At 45.9% G+C, this 18703-nt stretch overlaps 2 protein-coding genes across 3 annotated transcripts in view; both read right to left on the bottom strand.

Annotated features, from left to right (window-relative positions):
• FAM3D (FAM3 metabolism regulating signaling molecule D) overlaps positions 1 to 18703 on the bottom strand; it is a 517653-nt gene that overhangs the window by 417986 nt on the left and 80964 nt on the right. The gene's annotated exons all lie outside the window — the stretch shown is intronic.
• LOC146797625 (uncharacterized) lies at positions 8249 to 9592 on the bottom strand. Its single transcript, XM_085627627.1, has one exon. The coding sequence runs from the start codon at positions 9590 to 9592 to the stop codon at positions 8249 to 8251; it is 1344 nt and encodes a 447-aa protein (XP_085483753.1).

Genomic DNA, 18703 nt, shown 5'->3' with positions numbered 1-18703 from the left:
CCACTCGTTTCCCCCCGATTTTGTGCCCTTTTTGCCCTTTTTTGTGACCTTTTTGCTTTCTATGCCACTCGTTTCCCCCCGATTTTTGTGACCTTTTTTGCCTACTGTGCCACTCGTTTCCCCCTGATTTTTGTGACCTTTTTGCCCATTCTTGTGACCTTTTTGCCTTCTGTGCCACTCGTTTCCCCCTCAACTGTTGTGCCCTTTTTGCCTTCTGTTTCCTTCTTCGCCCCTCACTGCCCCCGACGCTGTGTCCCCTGCAGCCCCGCCCCCTGACTGCCCATTCGCTGCCCCCACCTCCCGCCTTCCAGCTGCTCCTCCCTCCCACCTCCCCATTATGCCTGCTGCTGCGCGGCCGCGCCGCTGGTGCGCCACTGGCGCACCTAAAGCAAGCTCATCTGCTCCTGTCCGTGCCTGGACCGTGCCCAGTGCCAGAACCCCTGGCCCCCGCACCCGCCACTACGACGCCACTACTCTGCACGCTCTCACCTTCGGACGGACCCACACCTGCTTCAAGGCCGCCCCAAAATGCACACAGTCCCTTCACCTGCTGGAACTGCAGCTACACCAGCCACAGAGCAGACGAACCACCCGCCAAGAAAGACCTCAACCACCTCCGATGCATACTACTGAACACCCGCTCCGCACGCAAACACGCCGTCGAGCTCTGGGACCTGCTCAACACAACCTCCCCGGACATCGCCTTCCTGACAGAGACCTGGTTGAACAACTCCTCCGCACCCGACATCGCCATAGCCATCCCAGACGGCTACAAGATCACCCACAGAGATCACACCAAGGGAGTCGGAGGAGGAATCGCCATCGTCCACAAGAACAGCATCAGGGTCTCGACCAGCACCGACGACGCGCTCAGCACCGCCGAACACATGCATTTCCAGATCCACACAGACCCCAACTCCACCCTCAGAGGCACCCTCGCCTACCGATTCCCCGGACGCCGCCCCCCCGTTCAGCGACTCCATCGCCGACTTCATCAGCACGTACGCCCTGACCTCCACCGACTTCATCCTCCTCGGAGATCTGAACTTTCACCTTGAGAACAACAACGACAACAACTCCACAACAATGATCGATAACCTCGCCAACCTCGGACTGAGACAACTCGTCACAACGCCCACCCACTCCGCCAGCCACACGCTCGACCCCGTCTTCTCCTCAAGCCCGAACGTCTCCGTCAGCCACACCACCGAACTCCTCTGGACCGACCACCGCTGCATCCACTTCACCTTCCAGAAACCCACCACACACCACCGCACCCAACAGATCCCCGCCACCGCTGGAGCAAAATCACTGAAGACCAACTACATGCAAACCTCGCTCTCAGCCCACCCACCGAACCCTCCTACACCGACGACGCTGCCCACAACCTCAGACGCTGGATCGAGGACTTTGAAGAAACCCCCCCACAGAGACACCAGCAAGAGGGCCAGCTGGTTCACCCCAGAACTCCTAGCCTCCAAGCAAGCCTGCCGGAAACTAGAGAAGAAATGGCATAGTGAACAAACTCCAGACAGCCATGCAGCACACAAGGACGCCGTCCGCAACCACTACCACCTAATTGGCTGCCAAGAAGACCTCCTTCAAAGACCGCCTTGAGAACAACACACACGACAGCAAGGAGCTCTTCAACATCGTGAAAGAACTCTCCAACCCCAGCTCCAACACCAACGACATCCCGCCGTCGCAAGCCCTGTGCGACTCCCTCGCCACCTTCTTCCACCGCAAGATAGCAGACATCCACGACAGCTTCAACACCCAGACAGCTCCAACAGACAGCGACACAACAGACCCTCCACACACCATCGACCACGTCCCCTTGCTAGCCTGGACCAGCGTGAGCGTTGATGATACCATCAAGACCATGAGCACAATCCACTCCGGCTCTCCGTCAGACCCATTCCCGCACCACGTCTTCAACAAAGCAAGCAGCTCCATCGCACCCCACCTGCGTAACGTCATCAATCTCTCCCTCGAGACCGCGACCTTTCCAGAGAGCTGGAAACACACCGAGATCAACGCCCTACTCAAAAAACCCAAGGCACACCCAAGAGACCTCAAGAACTTCTGGCCCATCTCTCTGCTCCCCTTCCCGGCCAAGGTCATCGAGAAAATCGTCAACATACAGCTAACCCGATACCTTGAATAGAACAGAATACTGGACTCTTCCCAGTCTGGGTTCCGCAGCAACCACAGCACCGAGACCACACTCATCGCCGCCACCGACGACATCAGGACCCTGCTAGACCACGGGGAGACCACAGCACTCATCCTCCTAGACCACTCCGCTGCCTTCGACACCGTCTGCCACCGCACACTACGTGCACGTCTCCACACCGCAAGGATCCGAGACACGGCTCTGGAATGGACCACCTCCTTCCCCTCTGGCAGAACCCAGAGCGTCCTCCTTCCCCTGTTCCGTTCCAAAGCCTCTGAGATCATCTGCGGTGTACCCCAGGGATCCTCCCTCAGCCTGACACTGTTCAACATTTACATGGCCCCGCTCACAAACGTCGCCCGACAGCACGACCTCAACATAATCTCCTATGCCGACGACACTCAACTGATCCTCTCCCTCACCAAGGACCCCATCACAGCCAAAGCCAACCTCCACGAAGGAATGAAGGCCGTTGCCGACGGGATGAAGATCAGCCATCTGAAGCTGAACTTGGACAAGACAGGGGTCCTCATCCTCGGCTCCAACCCGTCAGCCTTGGATGACTCCTGGTGGCCAACGGCACTGGGGGCAGCCCCGACCCCCCACTGACCCCACACGTAACCTGGGAATCATTCTCAACTCAACGCTCTAAATGACCAAGCAAGTCAACGCCGTCTCCTCCTCCTGCTTCAACACCCTCCGCATGCTCCGCAAGATCTACAGATGGATCCCGCCAGATACAAGAAAGACAGTCACCCAGGCTCTCGTCAGCAGCAGACTCGACTACGGAAACACCCTCTACGCGGGAGCCCCGTCCAAGCTCATCAATTGACTACAATGCATCCAAAACGCCTCAGCACGACTGAACCTCGATGTACTACGACACCGCCACATCACCCCCCACCTGAGAAACCTGCACTGGCTCCCCGTCAACAAGAGGATATCCTTCAAGCTCCTCATCCACGCACACAAGGCACTCCACAAGACCGGCTCAGCCTACCTCAACAGACGGCTCTCCTTCTACACCCCCATCCGCCAGCTACGCTCCGCGGACCTCTCACTCGCCACCGTCCCGCGCATCCGAAAAACAACCACCGGCGGGAGATCCTTCTCTCACCTCGTCACCAAGACATGGAACACCCTCCCACTGAGCCTACGACAGACCCAAGACGTCCTGACCTTCAGGAGGATACTGAAGACCTGGCTGTTCGATCAGTAGCGGCCCCCCCTCCCCCACCCCCCCAGCGCCTTGAGACCCTCGCGGGTATGTAGTGCGCTTAACAAATGACTGATTGATTGATTGATGCCCCTCCGAATCTCGGCCTTTCAGCTGCGGTTCCCAACGAGGGATGCTACAACGTCAATGAAAGGGCAGCAGCGTGACTGTGAGCTGCTTGCCTTTCCTCATAAAAGTATAGGAGGCCTGCTGTATGGCTCTTACAGTCCATTAAAGGCCCAGTCATCCTAAGGAAAAGGGCTAGTGGTGTCACATCAGTGTTCTGGGCCAGAAGAAAAGCACTGTTGTGTCTCCCACTTCCTCTGGGTATGCATTGAGCCTGTGTAGAACAGTGAAGGGGGAGTTTAGACTCCACATGATCTCCCTGCTGAGAGTGCCAACAAGCAATGCAAATGCCCATTTCTTTATAGAGGGCTTCCTATGTATAACTACCCACAATGCTTTAGCTGAGGCACAGGAAGATAATAATATCAATCTGCTCGGTTTTACACAGTGTGCCGAAAATCTGATGCAAAAATGAAGACCCACTCTTTTAATTAGTTGTATTGGTTTTGTAAAACATGAATCATCTTTCCCGTGCACATATAGTTGTAATCGATCACCCAGGATGTCCACTTAACCACAACACCACGTTAGAATTCATTCGCCAGGCAGACAAACTTGTAAAACTGTGCACACAGCACATCTTAATACTCACTACTCACACAAAAGGGAGTTTCATAATTTAAAAAAGAAACGTAGGCCTGTGGACAGTATTCATACTTGTTTCTCTTTCTCCTACCTATTTGTTCTCATTTTCGCCTGTTTTTTTTATCTTTTCCCAGTCACATGAATGAAGAGAGGCCTCTGAGGTCAGAACCCGTAGATCTATCTCTACAACAACATTGTACATGACAAGAAAGAGGATGTAAAACGGAAATACAGTCTGTTGTTTAACAGAAAAAATACAGATGGTAGATAGCTGGAACATTTACTGACTCCAATTTAATAACTGGGGGATTTCACACCCATACAATATCTCTGATCCTTATAGAAATGTACATATTTGCTCTTTAGTTTAACTGCTGTTCGTCTTATCTTTACCTAGAGACATGCATGGAGAAAGGCTACAGAGGTCAGAACTCACAAATCCGCCTTAAGACCCAGTACTTTGTAGTAAAAAGGATGTAGCACTGAAATACAGACTGTTGCCTTGGACAAAAATATAGGTGGCAAACAATGGAAACCACAGTAACTTGCGTCTCCATTATGAATGAGGGGGTTTACACCGAATACAATCTCACTTGCCCTAATAAAAATATACCTAGATACAGAATAGGTCTTTCTCTTTAGCTTTTCTGCTTCATTAATTTTAGGCTACATTTCTATAATGCTGGCATAATCTTGCATAACTTTGCACTGTGCTTATTATGGGAAATTCCCCAAATTATGCATTTATACCATCTGGTGCATAATTAAACCACTTTCATGGCAAAATGTTAGTGCAGGTGCAAGGGAAGAACATTAGAAGTGCGCGAAATTTTGTTTTCGCATAATTGCAAAACTTTTGGGAAAATTTTGTAGAATTCCATATAATTATACAAAATGCAAAATCAACATTTAACGCTATATTTTCCTGGAGGCAAAGGTACATTTTCCACAAAAAATGGCACCAAAAACAAGACTGCCATGAAAAACTGCCGCCTGGGTTCTGGTAATTCACATTGTTCTTGCGTTTCTGTGCTATAATGTTGTCACAAATGCACAGATGTCGATTCATTAAACTGCCAGGGGTAGCCAAAGTGACATCACATGCCATGTGATCCCTGCCTGATGTCACAGGAAGTGACATCGCATGAACTCTGACCAGATGACTTCACAGGAAGTCACATCACCTGTCCTTTGACCCACACCAATGGTGTCACAGGAAGTGGCATCACACAAACTTTGACCTGGTGATATCACAGGAAGTGACATAACCTGCGCTTTGGGCCCCCATGAAATCAAAGAAGGCGACATTGCATGACCTTTAATTTGGTGCTATCAAAGGAGGATAAACATCTAACTTTTGGTTAATTACATTCCAAATAGTGTATAACAATGGAGAATACACCAGTCAAGTTGAAATCAGCCATTACCAATATCAAGTAACTTATGATGGAGCAAAGATTTGGTATTCAAACACTCTTATTTGTAGGGGTGCATCATAATCATGTGTAGAGTGCACATGCATATAATCCTGCTCATGCAACGTAAAGTGCTTGGTTTGTGAATTGTGCTAATGTATCTACGTGAGGTACTTTAAGGTACTGAAAAATGGTAAATGAAGAAATGCCAACATGAAGAAAATATGTTGTGAAGTTCTACACTATTCATGTACTAAATGTGATAATGTGTTAATAATTTCATTCCATAATTAGGTAAATGTGTTAGCCAAAATGTAATATAGTTATGAACATTCATAATGCTTAAATTATACATTCTTATGTTATGTTACCCAAAGTGGTAAGCCTGAAATGCAACCCCTGACAACTCTCACTTTAGTATTAATTCTCTGAATTTCATGTGCACTGTGGAAGTTGTTCTTTATCACATTTTGCATTGCAGGTGGAGAAGCATTCGTTAGGCAAAATAATGTCTTGTTTTAGCAGCTTGGACAGGAGAGAAGAAGTTACAATCACATGACTCAAAGGCGAATGTGGAAAGATGCTGGTTTTACACAGGAGAAGGTATGAGAAGCAAGTCCAAATTGCTGCAAATGGAAGTACATGAAGAAGAAAAGAAGTGGAAAAGTACGCTCATAACCGGACCCAAAGCTGTGCATCATGGGAAAGCTAACTGTGGCTAACTGATTGTTGGAATTGGGGAAAGAGCCCTACATCTTTCTTGCCTTTGAAGAAGGAGCATCTCAGAACAAGCTCTTTTTTGCGATGGTGGCTTAATGCTACCTGGCTCATCTCGACAGTGGAGAGACCTCTTAGGAAGACTCCACGACTAATACCTTTTTTCCTCTGGCCTCAAATTGCTTATCCATTAGTGTAGGGAGATCATCTTAGCAATAGAGTAGGTATACATTTGATGCTTTTATTCACCAACCCCGATGCAGGGAAATTTGGACTCTTGCTTCCTAATCATCTGTATCCTCTTTCTTGAATTGTTTTACTCATGGTGCGCTGTCTGAATTTGGTGATTAGGGTGTTTCCTTTGTATTTCTATACACTTGTGTTGAGGAGCGTTTATGTCCAACTATTTCTGGCATTCTAATAAATCAATCTAACCTTTCTAAATTGTCCTTTTGTTATTATGTGTTCGGAAGTAGTGGTTAAGTTGATTGTTTACTTACTAATTATATTCTTCCCTTGAAAATTTCATACTGCTAAAAAGATCCATCGGAAAGTTTCTCTCGAAAAGTTCAGAATACATTTATGGGCCCCTTTTCACTTACAAAATGGGAAGGTTGGTGAGCCTATAATGCTGAAAACAAGTTCACTTTATCATTTGTTTTAGAAACTAAGGGTACCATGCAATTAGATCCAAGTCTTGGAACGTAGATAGCAGTGCTATTTAATGCAGGTCAAACTTTCCTAGCAACCTTCCTTTCCATGACAGTATGCACACTTCTATACCTATGGAGCTCATGAACCTTTCCAGGTTTACTATCTTGAATTTCTTCTGCAGAAACCATGCACATCCCTAGTACAATACACTTGTGTTGATCAATATATCTGCATTAACAATTTAAAGAGTGTTACGAAACTTTGGGCAGATTTTACTCATATGGATGAATGATATTGCTGTCATCTTGATACTGCATTACTAATAAGAAGAGATGCTGCTGCTCAGCTTCCATGGAAAGAAGAAGGCGCTGATTGGGTGGATAGACAGAGTCCAACAGTTCACATGTCTCCATCTAGAATTGCATCTGCTGGTATGAGCTGGTTCTAGTGATGACAGGAGCATCCTCCTATGTAGAGACTGACTTGAGGGTAAGTTGATGTTCAGCTAATCTGAAATCCAGAATAGGCTGATAGTGCCACAGATATGAAATACAGATCCCAGAATAGGATACTGGCTGGTACAGAGAATAGTTATTGTACTGATAATTGACAGTATTGATAAGAGAACAAATAGGTGGACTACAGGAAATCAAGGTGGCTAAAAATGCTGTGTAATACTGGTTCCATATTTCTACACATGACAAGCTGATGTGATGAGGCTGCATATCTACTGTGACAGAAAGAAACAAAATGGACAGCAAGTTGGGGTTTTGCCACTAGTGCTTAGAAGCATGGTGGCTGCTCTCTTCTTGCCCCTGCTGACCTTTACGATCACTGGCAGATATCTTCAGGTTGCACAGGCCTCAGGGGGAATAGAGATTGATCGAGGAGTAACTGTTGTTTGCCTGGCCACCAGGAGAAGGCCGATACTGCATGGCTGCATGGTAGCTGCTGTCTTCGTGCTCCTGCATAGGCTATTGGCTTCTGTGATCACTGGCAGATTTCTTCAGGTGGCATAGGCCTCAAGGTACGGAGAGACTGATTGAGGAGTAACTGTTGTTTGACTCTCAAAGTGTGGAGCTGCTTCTCTGAGGCCGCTTCTCTGAATGAGGGAAATGACCAGTTCATTTTTTAAGAGGATACCTCCTGTGGCACATGTAAGCAAATCTATTGATGGCTTCATTCAAATTTAGCTGCTTAACCTCATTAGGTTTACAAGCCATTATCATTAAATCACTGAGTCTCTTGTCTCCACATTTGTGCACATCATTTTTTTACCCTTTTTATACAGGAGAAGAATCTTTCATTGCCAGCAGTAGTAATAGGTAATGTAAGGACAGGATGCAAAAGATCTAAAACCTAAGAAAATGCTCCTGGTAGATACATGAGATGCTGCCTGACAGAGTGAATATCTGGTAATTTATTCTCTCTAAGATATGATTTTGAAGTTTCCAGTTCAAATTGTAGAAGACTCCAGTCTACTGCAGCGCCTGGGTATTTGTCAACAATAACTAGTGCAGAGGAAAAGTCCAGACAATTTGCTGCTTTTAGATCGAACATTCCAACAACAGACACGAGGCCCATGTTGTCTGTAAATCGAGCACCAAGCGCATTTACAAACCTATCCAAAGTAGAGAAATAAACTGCCTGCTTTAAATGCTCAAACAGTGGAGTTTTACTATCTGAGACATCAAAATGTCTGGATCTTTTCCCTACAGAAGGACAGAGAAAATAATCTGCCAGTTTGTTACTCAATTTATGGTGTCTCAAAGGTGGAGCCCTTGGATTGTATTTTTCTTGAATCTCAATTCCACACTGCTCTGCTAAGTCCTTAGCCTGACTTAACAATGCAGTCCACTGGCTGTCTTGACGGAGTTTCACTAAATCACTTCTTGTTAACTTAATTAGATCACATACTCTCTGCAAGTCAAGGTCTTTGTTCTGTACTAGTACTTTGGATAGACTGTGAGTCTTTTGGAGAGTGAGTTCCATACACTGCAATATAAGCAAGAAACCAAAGTTTTCACTGTTCTTAAGAAGTCCTTTGGCTTCTGAACTAGCCTCCTTGTCTTGTTGTGATTCTATTATACAGATAACAGTGATAATAGACTCAAATTGCATCTGTACTTTTCTCACACAGGAGTACCAGTAAAACCACCTCATACCTGAGAGTCGTTCTAGCTCCATTATAAACAGATTACTCTCTTTATGAGCTTTCATGAAGAGCTCATGCCTTGGTGAACTTTGTGAAAGAAAAACATAAACTACTTGCAATGTTGAAAATAAATGTTTTACTGGTTGTATGTTAGTTACTGTTGCTTGTGATGCGAACTTTCTTATTTTTGCTTGGACACTATTTAAACAGCCACTCATAATGAATGCTCCATCATAGCACTGTGCAATACATTTCGTCCAGTCAAGTCCAGCTTGCTGTACTGCTTCAACAATGGCTCTAGCAAGGCTATAGGCATCTAACCTATCCATATGGTAAAATCCTAGTGCGTTCTCCTGAACATTTCCATCACCATCAACAAAGCGGATATAACATCTCAGCTGCTCTTGATGTGAGACAGCTTTAATTTTATCAACTAGCACTGCAAAATATTTTGTCACTTTTTTGACAATACACTCATGGACAACCACCACAAATATCATGTAATTTTTGTAATCAGGAGAGGTATAGTGCTCACACCTCCTGGACATTTTTTCTTTTTATCTCTTATCTTTATCAGAAATCATCTCTAACAATGCAATGAAATGTCACCTATTATGACAATGATCAATTTCAGACGTGGCATGGAATGCAGGTACTTGACAACCCACAAAACATATTACCATAAGCAGCTGCTCCACATGTTGTCTATGCTCCTCAGTTTCGTGCTCTACACCTCTTACTATCATGGAAGAAACTGACTGCTGACGATTTATAGGCATCTGTAATCTTTTGAAGCTGGTCCAAGCAATAAATGACGATTTATACTTCTCTGACTGTGAATGTTTAGACAAAGAATGAGTAAGCTTTTCCCACTTACTGAAGCCAATGTCAACGAATGCAGCATTACCAGATTCACATCCTTCTTCTCCCACAGAACCAGCACTAAAATGTCTGCATGCAAAACAATAAACAGCATCTTTAAGGACTGAATACTCTCCCCAAGGATGGGGTTTGTAATCTCCATTAAACCTACGTCATGCAGTTAAGGGGAATGTTTGAAGTTTTGGTCGCTCAGGGCCGCTCTAATGATTCAGTGACAAGCCGCCTGCCAAGAATTCACTTGCTGGTGGGATTTTGATGTTGGTGTCTGACTAGTTTCTTTGATTCGAGGTGCCTCTATTATGTCACTCCTCAAAAAGGATCTGGCGGTATTATCATCACAGGATAATGAATAGTTAACAAGGCCAGCCAGGGAAGTACTGTCGCCAAACCTGCCAACATAAGAAGATGAATCTTCAACCTCAGAATAAAATGAACACTCAGCACTGTCAGCATGTGAAGAAATATCAGTAATGGCAGAAATATCATCAGCACAGGAAGAAGCAGCTGCAATCCCAACAGATGATGTTTCAGGGATGCCATAAGAATGTAAGCATATGCCTTCACTGCTAGACAGAGCAGCATCAGACAACTCTTTTGTTCTCTTGCCTTCATTAGAACCTGTAGGGGGGTCTATGGTACTCCTGTTTTTTAGTGGACAAATTCACTATTGATCTTTGTTTTGGATCATCGGGTTTTGTGGAAGGGAAAGACATTTTTCTATGTTCTGTTGCTTAAAGCTAAACTCAACAATTCCACTGCTAAAATGTTTATAGAAAAAAAGGTTAGGACACTGGACATAACAGTGAGAAATCATTGGACACTGTACAGTGAGGAAACATTGGACCATGCAGGGTAGGAGGGAGAGGGCAGGTGCACGGACTGGGACAACAGAGGGCAGGGAGACAGTGGGAAGGGGCAGAAAGCTAAATGTGCAGGGCTGGAGGGAAGAGCAGTGGCAGAAGAACGGCACAGGGCTGGACGCGGTGGAAGTGGTATAGACTTGGACAATGGAGGGCAAGGAGGAGGTAGGATTAGGGGCAGCAAGTTTTGACGGGGCAGCTCAATTGATAATGCCAGACCAGAGCCTGCGTCCAGCACCTCTGGCGTGAATTGCAATGGATATCTTACTTTACGTTACAAAAACCCTAGAAATTCACTGAAAAAACAAAGGTTAAAGTGATATTATAGTTCAGGAATTGTAAGAATATTCAACTTTACATTAACAGAACCTGAGAAATACACTGGAAAAAACAACGTTTATATTGAAGTTATAGTTAGGTGGCAATGTCATGTAAAACATACCATTTGAAACTAACAAAACCATGGAAATTCACCCTAAAGTAACTTTTACTTGTGCCCTACTATGCACTGCTTTTACCCTTATGATAGAAAGAGAGATACAGTCAGAGATAGCCAGAGAGAGGAAGAGTGATGTTTTTTTAAAGAGCCAGAGGTGAGAAAAGAAGAGAGTGAGAGATAATTTTATCAAAAGAGAACTTGGAAGGTAGGAGCCTTTGCAATTGTCCACATAGCTCATTCCTTAAAACGCCTCAGAGCTGTTTTCTTCCTCTGGCAGGGTGGAGAGTGAGGAAGGTGGCTCAGCCATAGTGAGGTGAAGCGGGAAGCTTGAATGTCCCTTAGTGCTGGGGAGGGGATGAGAACCACAAGCATCACCCATTATTAAGATCCTTATTAGAAATTCAGGTATTTCCCCATTAAAGTATTACCAATGTGTTTAGAAGTGCCCTTGCAGTCACATTAAAAGTCCCTTTAAAGTGGCAGCCAGTGCTACCTCCTTAGAAGTGACAGTACTCATTGAATGTATTATATGTTTTATAAACAACCTAGTGTTTGGGGAAGGACATGCTTAGCTTGGCTCACTGCTAAACTCTAGGACATAAGCAACAGTGAGTGCAGAGGCCATGCTACCAGCCCCATGAAGGCTCTATAGATACATTGGCTCTCTTACAAGTGATGTGCTCCTGCAAGAATGCTCAATAAGTTTCAACTGCTGATGACATCTGCTGTGATTTGCAGATGAAGTGTTCTAATAAAGGAAAAACTAAAGCATCCTTTTTGGGATGGAATATTGAGCACTTTTCAATTGGGTGAAAGTGACATTTCTACAGAAAGTGCTTACAAAAATGCAAAGTGAAGGGCTATATGAAAGCACTTGGCCGTCCTCTACAAATACACACTACAGATAAGCAGATAAGAGTATCACTTGTAGTCCCAGCAGCAGAGCTTACATCACCAACAATTGATTCAGACCAGTTTCACACCCCCAGAAAGCAGAGCTAGTGAAGCACATAGCCATGCTCCCCTTTCTTTTATTTCTCAATTTCCTTCTTTTATGCATGTGCACACACAAAATTCTCTACTTCTCACCTTTTCACCACCCTTGATATCACTGCTTACCGTTCTTTTTGTTCACTTTTTCACTGTCTCTATTTTTTTTATCTCTCTTCCACTCAATTATGGTACTCCTTTCTCTTGCCCACTCCTTTACCAGAATTGTACTCTTTCCGTGCAGCACTTTCTTTCTAATCTTTGTGTCTTTCTGAGTTTCTTACTATTTCATAGCCCATTCTCTGTCTTTTCCTCCCTCCTATCTCACACCTTACCTACTCTATCTCTCCAATCAATCAATCTCTTCTTCTCTAGGTTCTCCTCTACCCTTTCTCTGTCACCTCGCTCGTAAAGTTTTCTGTTAGTTCTCCCTCTTTGCCTCCTCCTCCGGTACTGCAAAGGTCCGTTGGCCTACAGGGACATCACTGCTGCAGTACATGTGAAGAGAGGCTGACGGGGCAGGGACAAGGGCAACATAAAGCAGGATCCGGCAAGGAGGTGAAACGGTGAAATGGCCTACCACACCTGGGCTCCAGCAAGGCTGGTTAGGATTGCAACCCACGTCTATCATGTGCTGGCAGGGCAGGGGAAGGGTCAGATGAATGACGCTGCCGGCCTCATACAGTGAGGAATGGGGTGAAAATAGCTCTTCACAGCTTCTTTTTTAAAACCAAATGCTCCTTTGAAACCTGGTGGAAAGGCGAATGTTTCTCCTGAAACACGCTGATGGGAAGAGTGTCCTGCACAGACTTTAAAATGCGGAATGTTTGAGTGTTTTTAATATCAAATGTTTTTAAAATAAAATATATATATATGTTTTAGCTAAACCAATTATAATTAAATGATATGGGACGCAGATAGGTGCAGTGAGAGCTGTAAGCCAAAAGAAATGTTGATGTAAATCAAAAGTGTTTTTGTGGTTTCTCGCTACCACATCTCTCACCGGCACCGCCTCTAAATGCATGCGTGCATTCAAGGGAAGCTCAGCAAGTTAACATACATTTAAAAATAATTATTCAGAAGAGGTGTTATTTCCTTTGGTCTTCTGGATAGAATATGCATGATCGACTTGTAAATATACTTGTAATATGCATGGTGTTTGAGGATTGTCCAGCTTTAGCGCAAGTGGTGCCCAGTGCGACAATCTTTGTTGGCCCCTCTCTCACATGCATTTCATAGTTTTATAGCACAACTCATACCAGTGGTATAGGGTGTCAGAGCACTTTACGTGACACACAATACAGAGTCAATGAAACATGCAAGTGTGAATCAGTCTACTGGCTCTTCACAGCTGGGCTTCAGCAATGCTGATTCTACTCATTCCCCACCCTTCGCCAGCCTCAATCTGCACACATTATTGTATCTATGGGTGGCCCAAGCCAACCCCATATATGGGTGGGGCGGCCCAACAGGGGGCATGTAAGGAAGCTGCCAGCTCCCCCTCACCTGCTTACAAGATTTAGCCTGTTCCTACTGCAAGCTTTGAGAGGGGGTGATTATGCCCCACATAACCACTGGCGATGCCAGACAATTCAGGTCAGCTCACCGCAAAACCTTTCAAAATGGGCACACCACTGGAAACAAAAATAACAGCCCACAACTGGGCCTCATGCACTGACCCTTCACCCGTTGCTCAAATGCCCAGTTTACCAATCCGACTCTTGGTGTCAGGGACAACTGTTAATGGGGTACTGTTTCTTACCTTCACTCAACACTGTTCATCCAACATGTGTTGCTGGCCAAAGTGAGGGACACTACCGTAGGAGGAGAGGGGCAAAAGCAAGGGGCCGGACAGAACAAATAATTATACCAGGAAGCCAGGGCCATCATTTACCACCACTGGCTGTTTGTTGCTTTCAGATTCTACCTGGACCCGGACTTGGCTTGGCAGCTGGACTGGGCGGGGACCATCTGCACAATGTACATGCATTGCACAGCCTCCAAGAGTGAGCACCACCACAAGGTCTTCTAACGACTTAGAAGGAGGAGAGTGTGTGGTTTGTGATGAGGTGAGGGAGGGCGTGTGGAGAGCAGGCGGCAGGACAAAGTGATATGATTGATGTGATATTATCCAAGGACCATCATTGCTAAAGCTTTTATGTGCTCCTACAGATAAACAGCCCTGTGAGTAAACACGCCGCTTGGGTCGTCACGTGATGTGCAAATACACCACTAGGGGGTGGTCATGTGAAGTTCATTTTTTTTTAAAGAACCATTTTGTCCATGCGAGCACTGGCTGGCCGACCCCAGGAGGCTGGAAACAAATGTGAGAAGTGAATGATGATTATACTGGCCAAGGGGTTGCAAGCAAGGTGACAGGGGTCACAACAGGTGGCCTATGGGTCACAGTTGCAACCTCTGGCAATCCCTTATTGGCGTCCATGCACAAAGCAACATAATTATGAGGTGTAAATATTTTCTGAAGTTTACCTTAAGAAGGGTAACGCGAAGTTCCCCAAATTACTTGAATTACGCCACCGTAATTAACAACATGAATGACCAGAACAAAAAACATATGTCTTTTTGCTATTATTTTAGCAGAAAATGCACTCTGGCATCCAAACTGGATGAGATGATGCTTGAGAGGATGCTTGAGAGGATGCTTGAGAGGATGCTGTCACACAAAATTAAGACGTGCATAGTGTTGGACTGGCCTTACAGGCAGTCTGACAATCAGGCACTGCCAGATGGGCCAGTTTAAAGCAACCAGTGTGCAGGCTGCTTTATTTGTCCTGTGGGCCACGACAGGCCCAAAAGAATAACTGGCACTGGCCCTTTTAAGGTAGCCCACCTGGCACTGTCAGGCAGCGAGACACCTGGAAAGGCCATGGCATGCAGCTTCAGGCGATGTCTGCTCGCCTCTGGGAGACCAGACCTGGTCCACAGTAGCACATGGTTTCATCAGTGGTCGTAGTTTCCTCTGTGGAGAATCCCCCGCTTAATAACTGAAACTGCTTGGAACTAGAGCCAAGTGTAAAGGTTTGATTCTCACTTTTAGACAGTTTCTAGACAAGGGATGTGAATTCAATGTCTACAGTTCAGAAACTAGTTTTGGGTGGTTCCTGTTCAGAATTCATATGCAAATAATTATTTGTGTAAGGTGTTGACTCTCACAACAGGTAGTGAGGATGCCAGATGCGAGAAGCACAGATAATACAAGCAGAATCCGTGTGAAGCTCTACACATGACTGTCATCAGCCTACTTGGGTGGATCCCTCAAGGAAAAGACAAATGCCCCAGAACCTTCCTAGAAACGTCTCAGACTAATTTCCCTACCATCACCAAAATGGCAGTGCTCTAAGAGGAATAGTCAGCAATCCCTTGCGAAATAGGTCAAATGGAATTGTTAAGTACAGTCCTGTCTCCATCCCTCAAAACTTTAGTGTTTGGGGCTATACCACACAGCTGAGGAAATCAGGCAATGCACTCCCACTGTCAGTGGAGGCAGTTTCAATACCTAAATCTTGCACTTTGTCAAAGCCAAGGGCAATCCATAATGGATTCTACTGGTTTATAGCATACATGCACATAGAATCAACATGGAGTCCTGCTAGCAAGTGCCATACACACAACACACACTTGACACATTTACATGAATATCAGTGCAGGGTCTGGGCATGGCATAAGAATGGAACTTTGCATGAGTGGGCCAGTAGGCATCATGGTCAATTCCGAGAAACAGGAAAAAATCTTCTTCCCATGCTATGGAGTCAAAAATAGCATGCTATCACCCCCACTGATGGTGCATTCTCCAGGGACACAGACGGTTGGTAGTCTTGTGTCAATAAAGGTCTCCACATATGTTGGAAGAAATCTGCTGCGATTATTAGCATAATTCCTGCCCACATCAGAAAAACCGTTCGCCTAGGTGTATGGCAAGAGTACATATCTCATCTCTCTCCGGGAAAACCCCACCTGGTTACAACACGACCCCTGACCATGTGTTCTGCCACATGTTGACCAGCCTCTTCCTACTTGCTTATAGAGTGCAACCACTACAGTTTTTCCGTAGTGGTCCAAGAACTGTGAACAAGTCTAAGGTATTACTGAATCTGCTGAAGTTTGTGGCAGTGGCATCTTCTCTATTTTGTGAAATATGTACCTTGTGCTCTTTAAAGTAAAAAAATAGTTTTTAAAGTAAAACAAACTGTTTTGGTTTGAAGTACAATCTTCAAATCTCTGTAGATAATTATACCTCCCAACAGTAACCCAAGGAAACGGATCACTGAGGGGCAGAAGATGTTAAATCCGTGCAACCTGTCAAACCCACCCGTTGGCGCTGTGCCCACTAGGACACAAAATTGCACGCATGTAGAGAGACTATCAAACCATATGTGAAGGAATTTGACCTATGTTACTAAGGTGACATAGTGATTGATATGGAGTGATACCAGGACCTATAAAAACATCACAGACTTCCCCGTCATGCAGCAAGTGCAAATGGCAAGACCATCAGCCACATTTTACAGACCTCCTAACCACACACTAAAGTGCACAGCACTCACACGGACAGACATGCACTCACAAACACATAGAGAATAAGAGATTACAGCTATGCACTGTGAGGAACATCTGTTGCACAGATATGCCTACCTGATCAGTTGTATAACTTAAAATGATGGGGGCCACTGCAGAATGAGAAGAGGGGCCGCTGAGTCTCCCATACCTCACAGATATTCATTGATCTTGGGCGCAATGGGCTCCACTTGAAGGATATAGGGGCCCTTGAAGGACTGGGGCCTGTGTTACGCCCAAGGCACAAATGACAAAATAAGTGCTCACCTCAACACTGCAACGCTGACTACAGAACTACCACAAAACAGACAAGCATTTGCAATGCAATAGGTCTCGCATTTACTAGAGTTTGAGCTATTGGCATTGTAGATTACAATGCCTTTTATTAATGTGTTGGTTTTTTAAACAAATAAATAAAAGGCATTGTCATTTCCAATGCCAATAGCATAAACTCTCGCAAATGCGAGACCTATTGCATTGTAAATGCTTGTTTTTGTTGGACTTGTATATAGCGCAAACTCGACCATAAAGTATCAGAGCGCTTTACATGAGCATAAATTGCATTACGGATGGACACATTCATTTTGTTAGGTAAAGGGGATATTAAGTGATTTGCCCAGAATCACAGGGTGCTTGAGCTGACGCCGAGACTCGAACCTGTTTGGTTCTCCAGCTTCAAACTCGGCCGCTCTAGCCACATCCTCTCCTTGACCTATAATGTAATTTTACCATTGCTAGCGACAATTATTAAGCTCAGAGTCTACAGTAGTCCTCTCTGTGCTACCCCCTAAGAGGGAAGCAGGGATGACAGGGAAGCAGAGGAGACAGAGAAGGAGAGACAGGGCAGCAGAGGAGAGACAGAGAAGTAGAGGCGAGACAGGGAAGCAGAGGAGACGGAGAGGCAGAGGACACAGAGAAACTGAGGAGGCAGGAAAGCAGAAGAGAGACAGGAAAGCAGAGGTGAAACATGGAAGCACATGTGAGACAGGGAAGCAGAGGAGACAGGAGCAGAGGAGAGACAGGGCAGCAGAAGAGAGACAGGGAAGCAGAGGAGATAGAGAAGCAGAGGAGAGACAGGGAATGAGAGGAGAGACGGAAGCAGAGGAGAAACATGGTAGCACATGCGAGACAGGGAAGCAGAGGAGACAGAAGCAGAGGAGAGACAGGGCAGCAGAGGAGAGACGGAAGCAGAGGAGAGAGAGAAGCAGAGGAGACAGGGAATGAGAGGAGAGACGGAAGCAGAGGAGAAACATGGAAGCACATGCGAGACAGGGAAGCAGAGGAGACAGAAGCAGAGGAGAGACAGGGCAGCAGAGGAGAGAAGGAAGCAGAGGAGACAGAGAAGCAGAGGACACAGGGAAGCAGAGGGGACAGGGAAGCAGAGGAGACACAGGAAACAGAGGAGACAGAGAAGCAGAAGAGACAGGGAAGCAGGGATGACATGGAAGCAGATGAGACAGAGAAGGAGAAACAGGGCAGCAGAGGAGAGACAGAGAAGCAGAGGAGAGACAGGGAAGCAGAGGAGACAGAGAAGCAGAGGAGACAGAAGCTGAGGAGGCAGGAAAGCAGGGGAGAGACAGGAAAACAGAGGAGAAACATGGAAGCACATGAGAGACAGGGAAGCAGAGGAGACAGAGAAGCAGAGGAGAGACAAGAAAGCAGAGGAGAGACAGGGAAGCAGGGGAGAGACAGGGACATAGAGGAGTGACAGGGAAGCAGAGGAAACAGAGAAGCAGAGGAGACAGGGAAGCAGAGGAAACAGGGAAGCAGAGGAGACACAGGAAACAGGGGAGACAGGGAAGCAGAAGAGACAGGGAAGCAGGGATGAAAGGGAAGCAGAGGAGACAGAGAAGGAGAGACATGGCAGCAGAGGAGAGACAGAGAAGCAGAGGAGAGACAGGGAAGCAGAGGAC

The sequence above is a fragment of the Triturus cristatus genome, chromosome 9 (assembly GCF_964204655.1).
Source record: "Triturus cristatus chromosome 9, aTriCri1.1, whole genome shotgun sequence".
NCBI lineage: Eukaryota > Metazoa > Chordata > Amphibia > Caudata > Salamandridae > Triturus > Triturus cristatus.
Note: the sequence above shows the minus strand (reverse complement) of the source record. Positions and strands in the feature narration are given on the sequence as shown.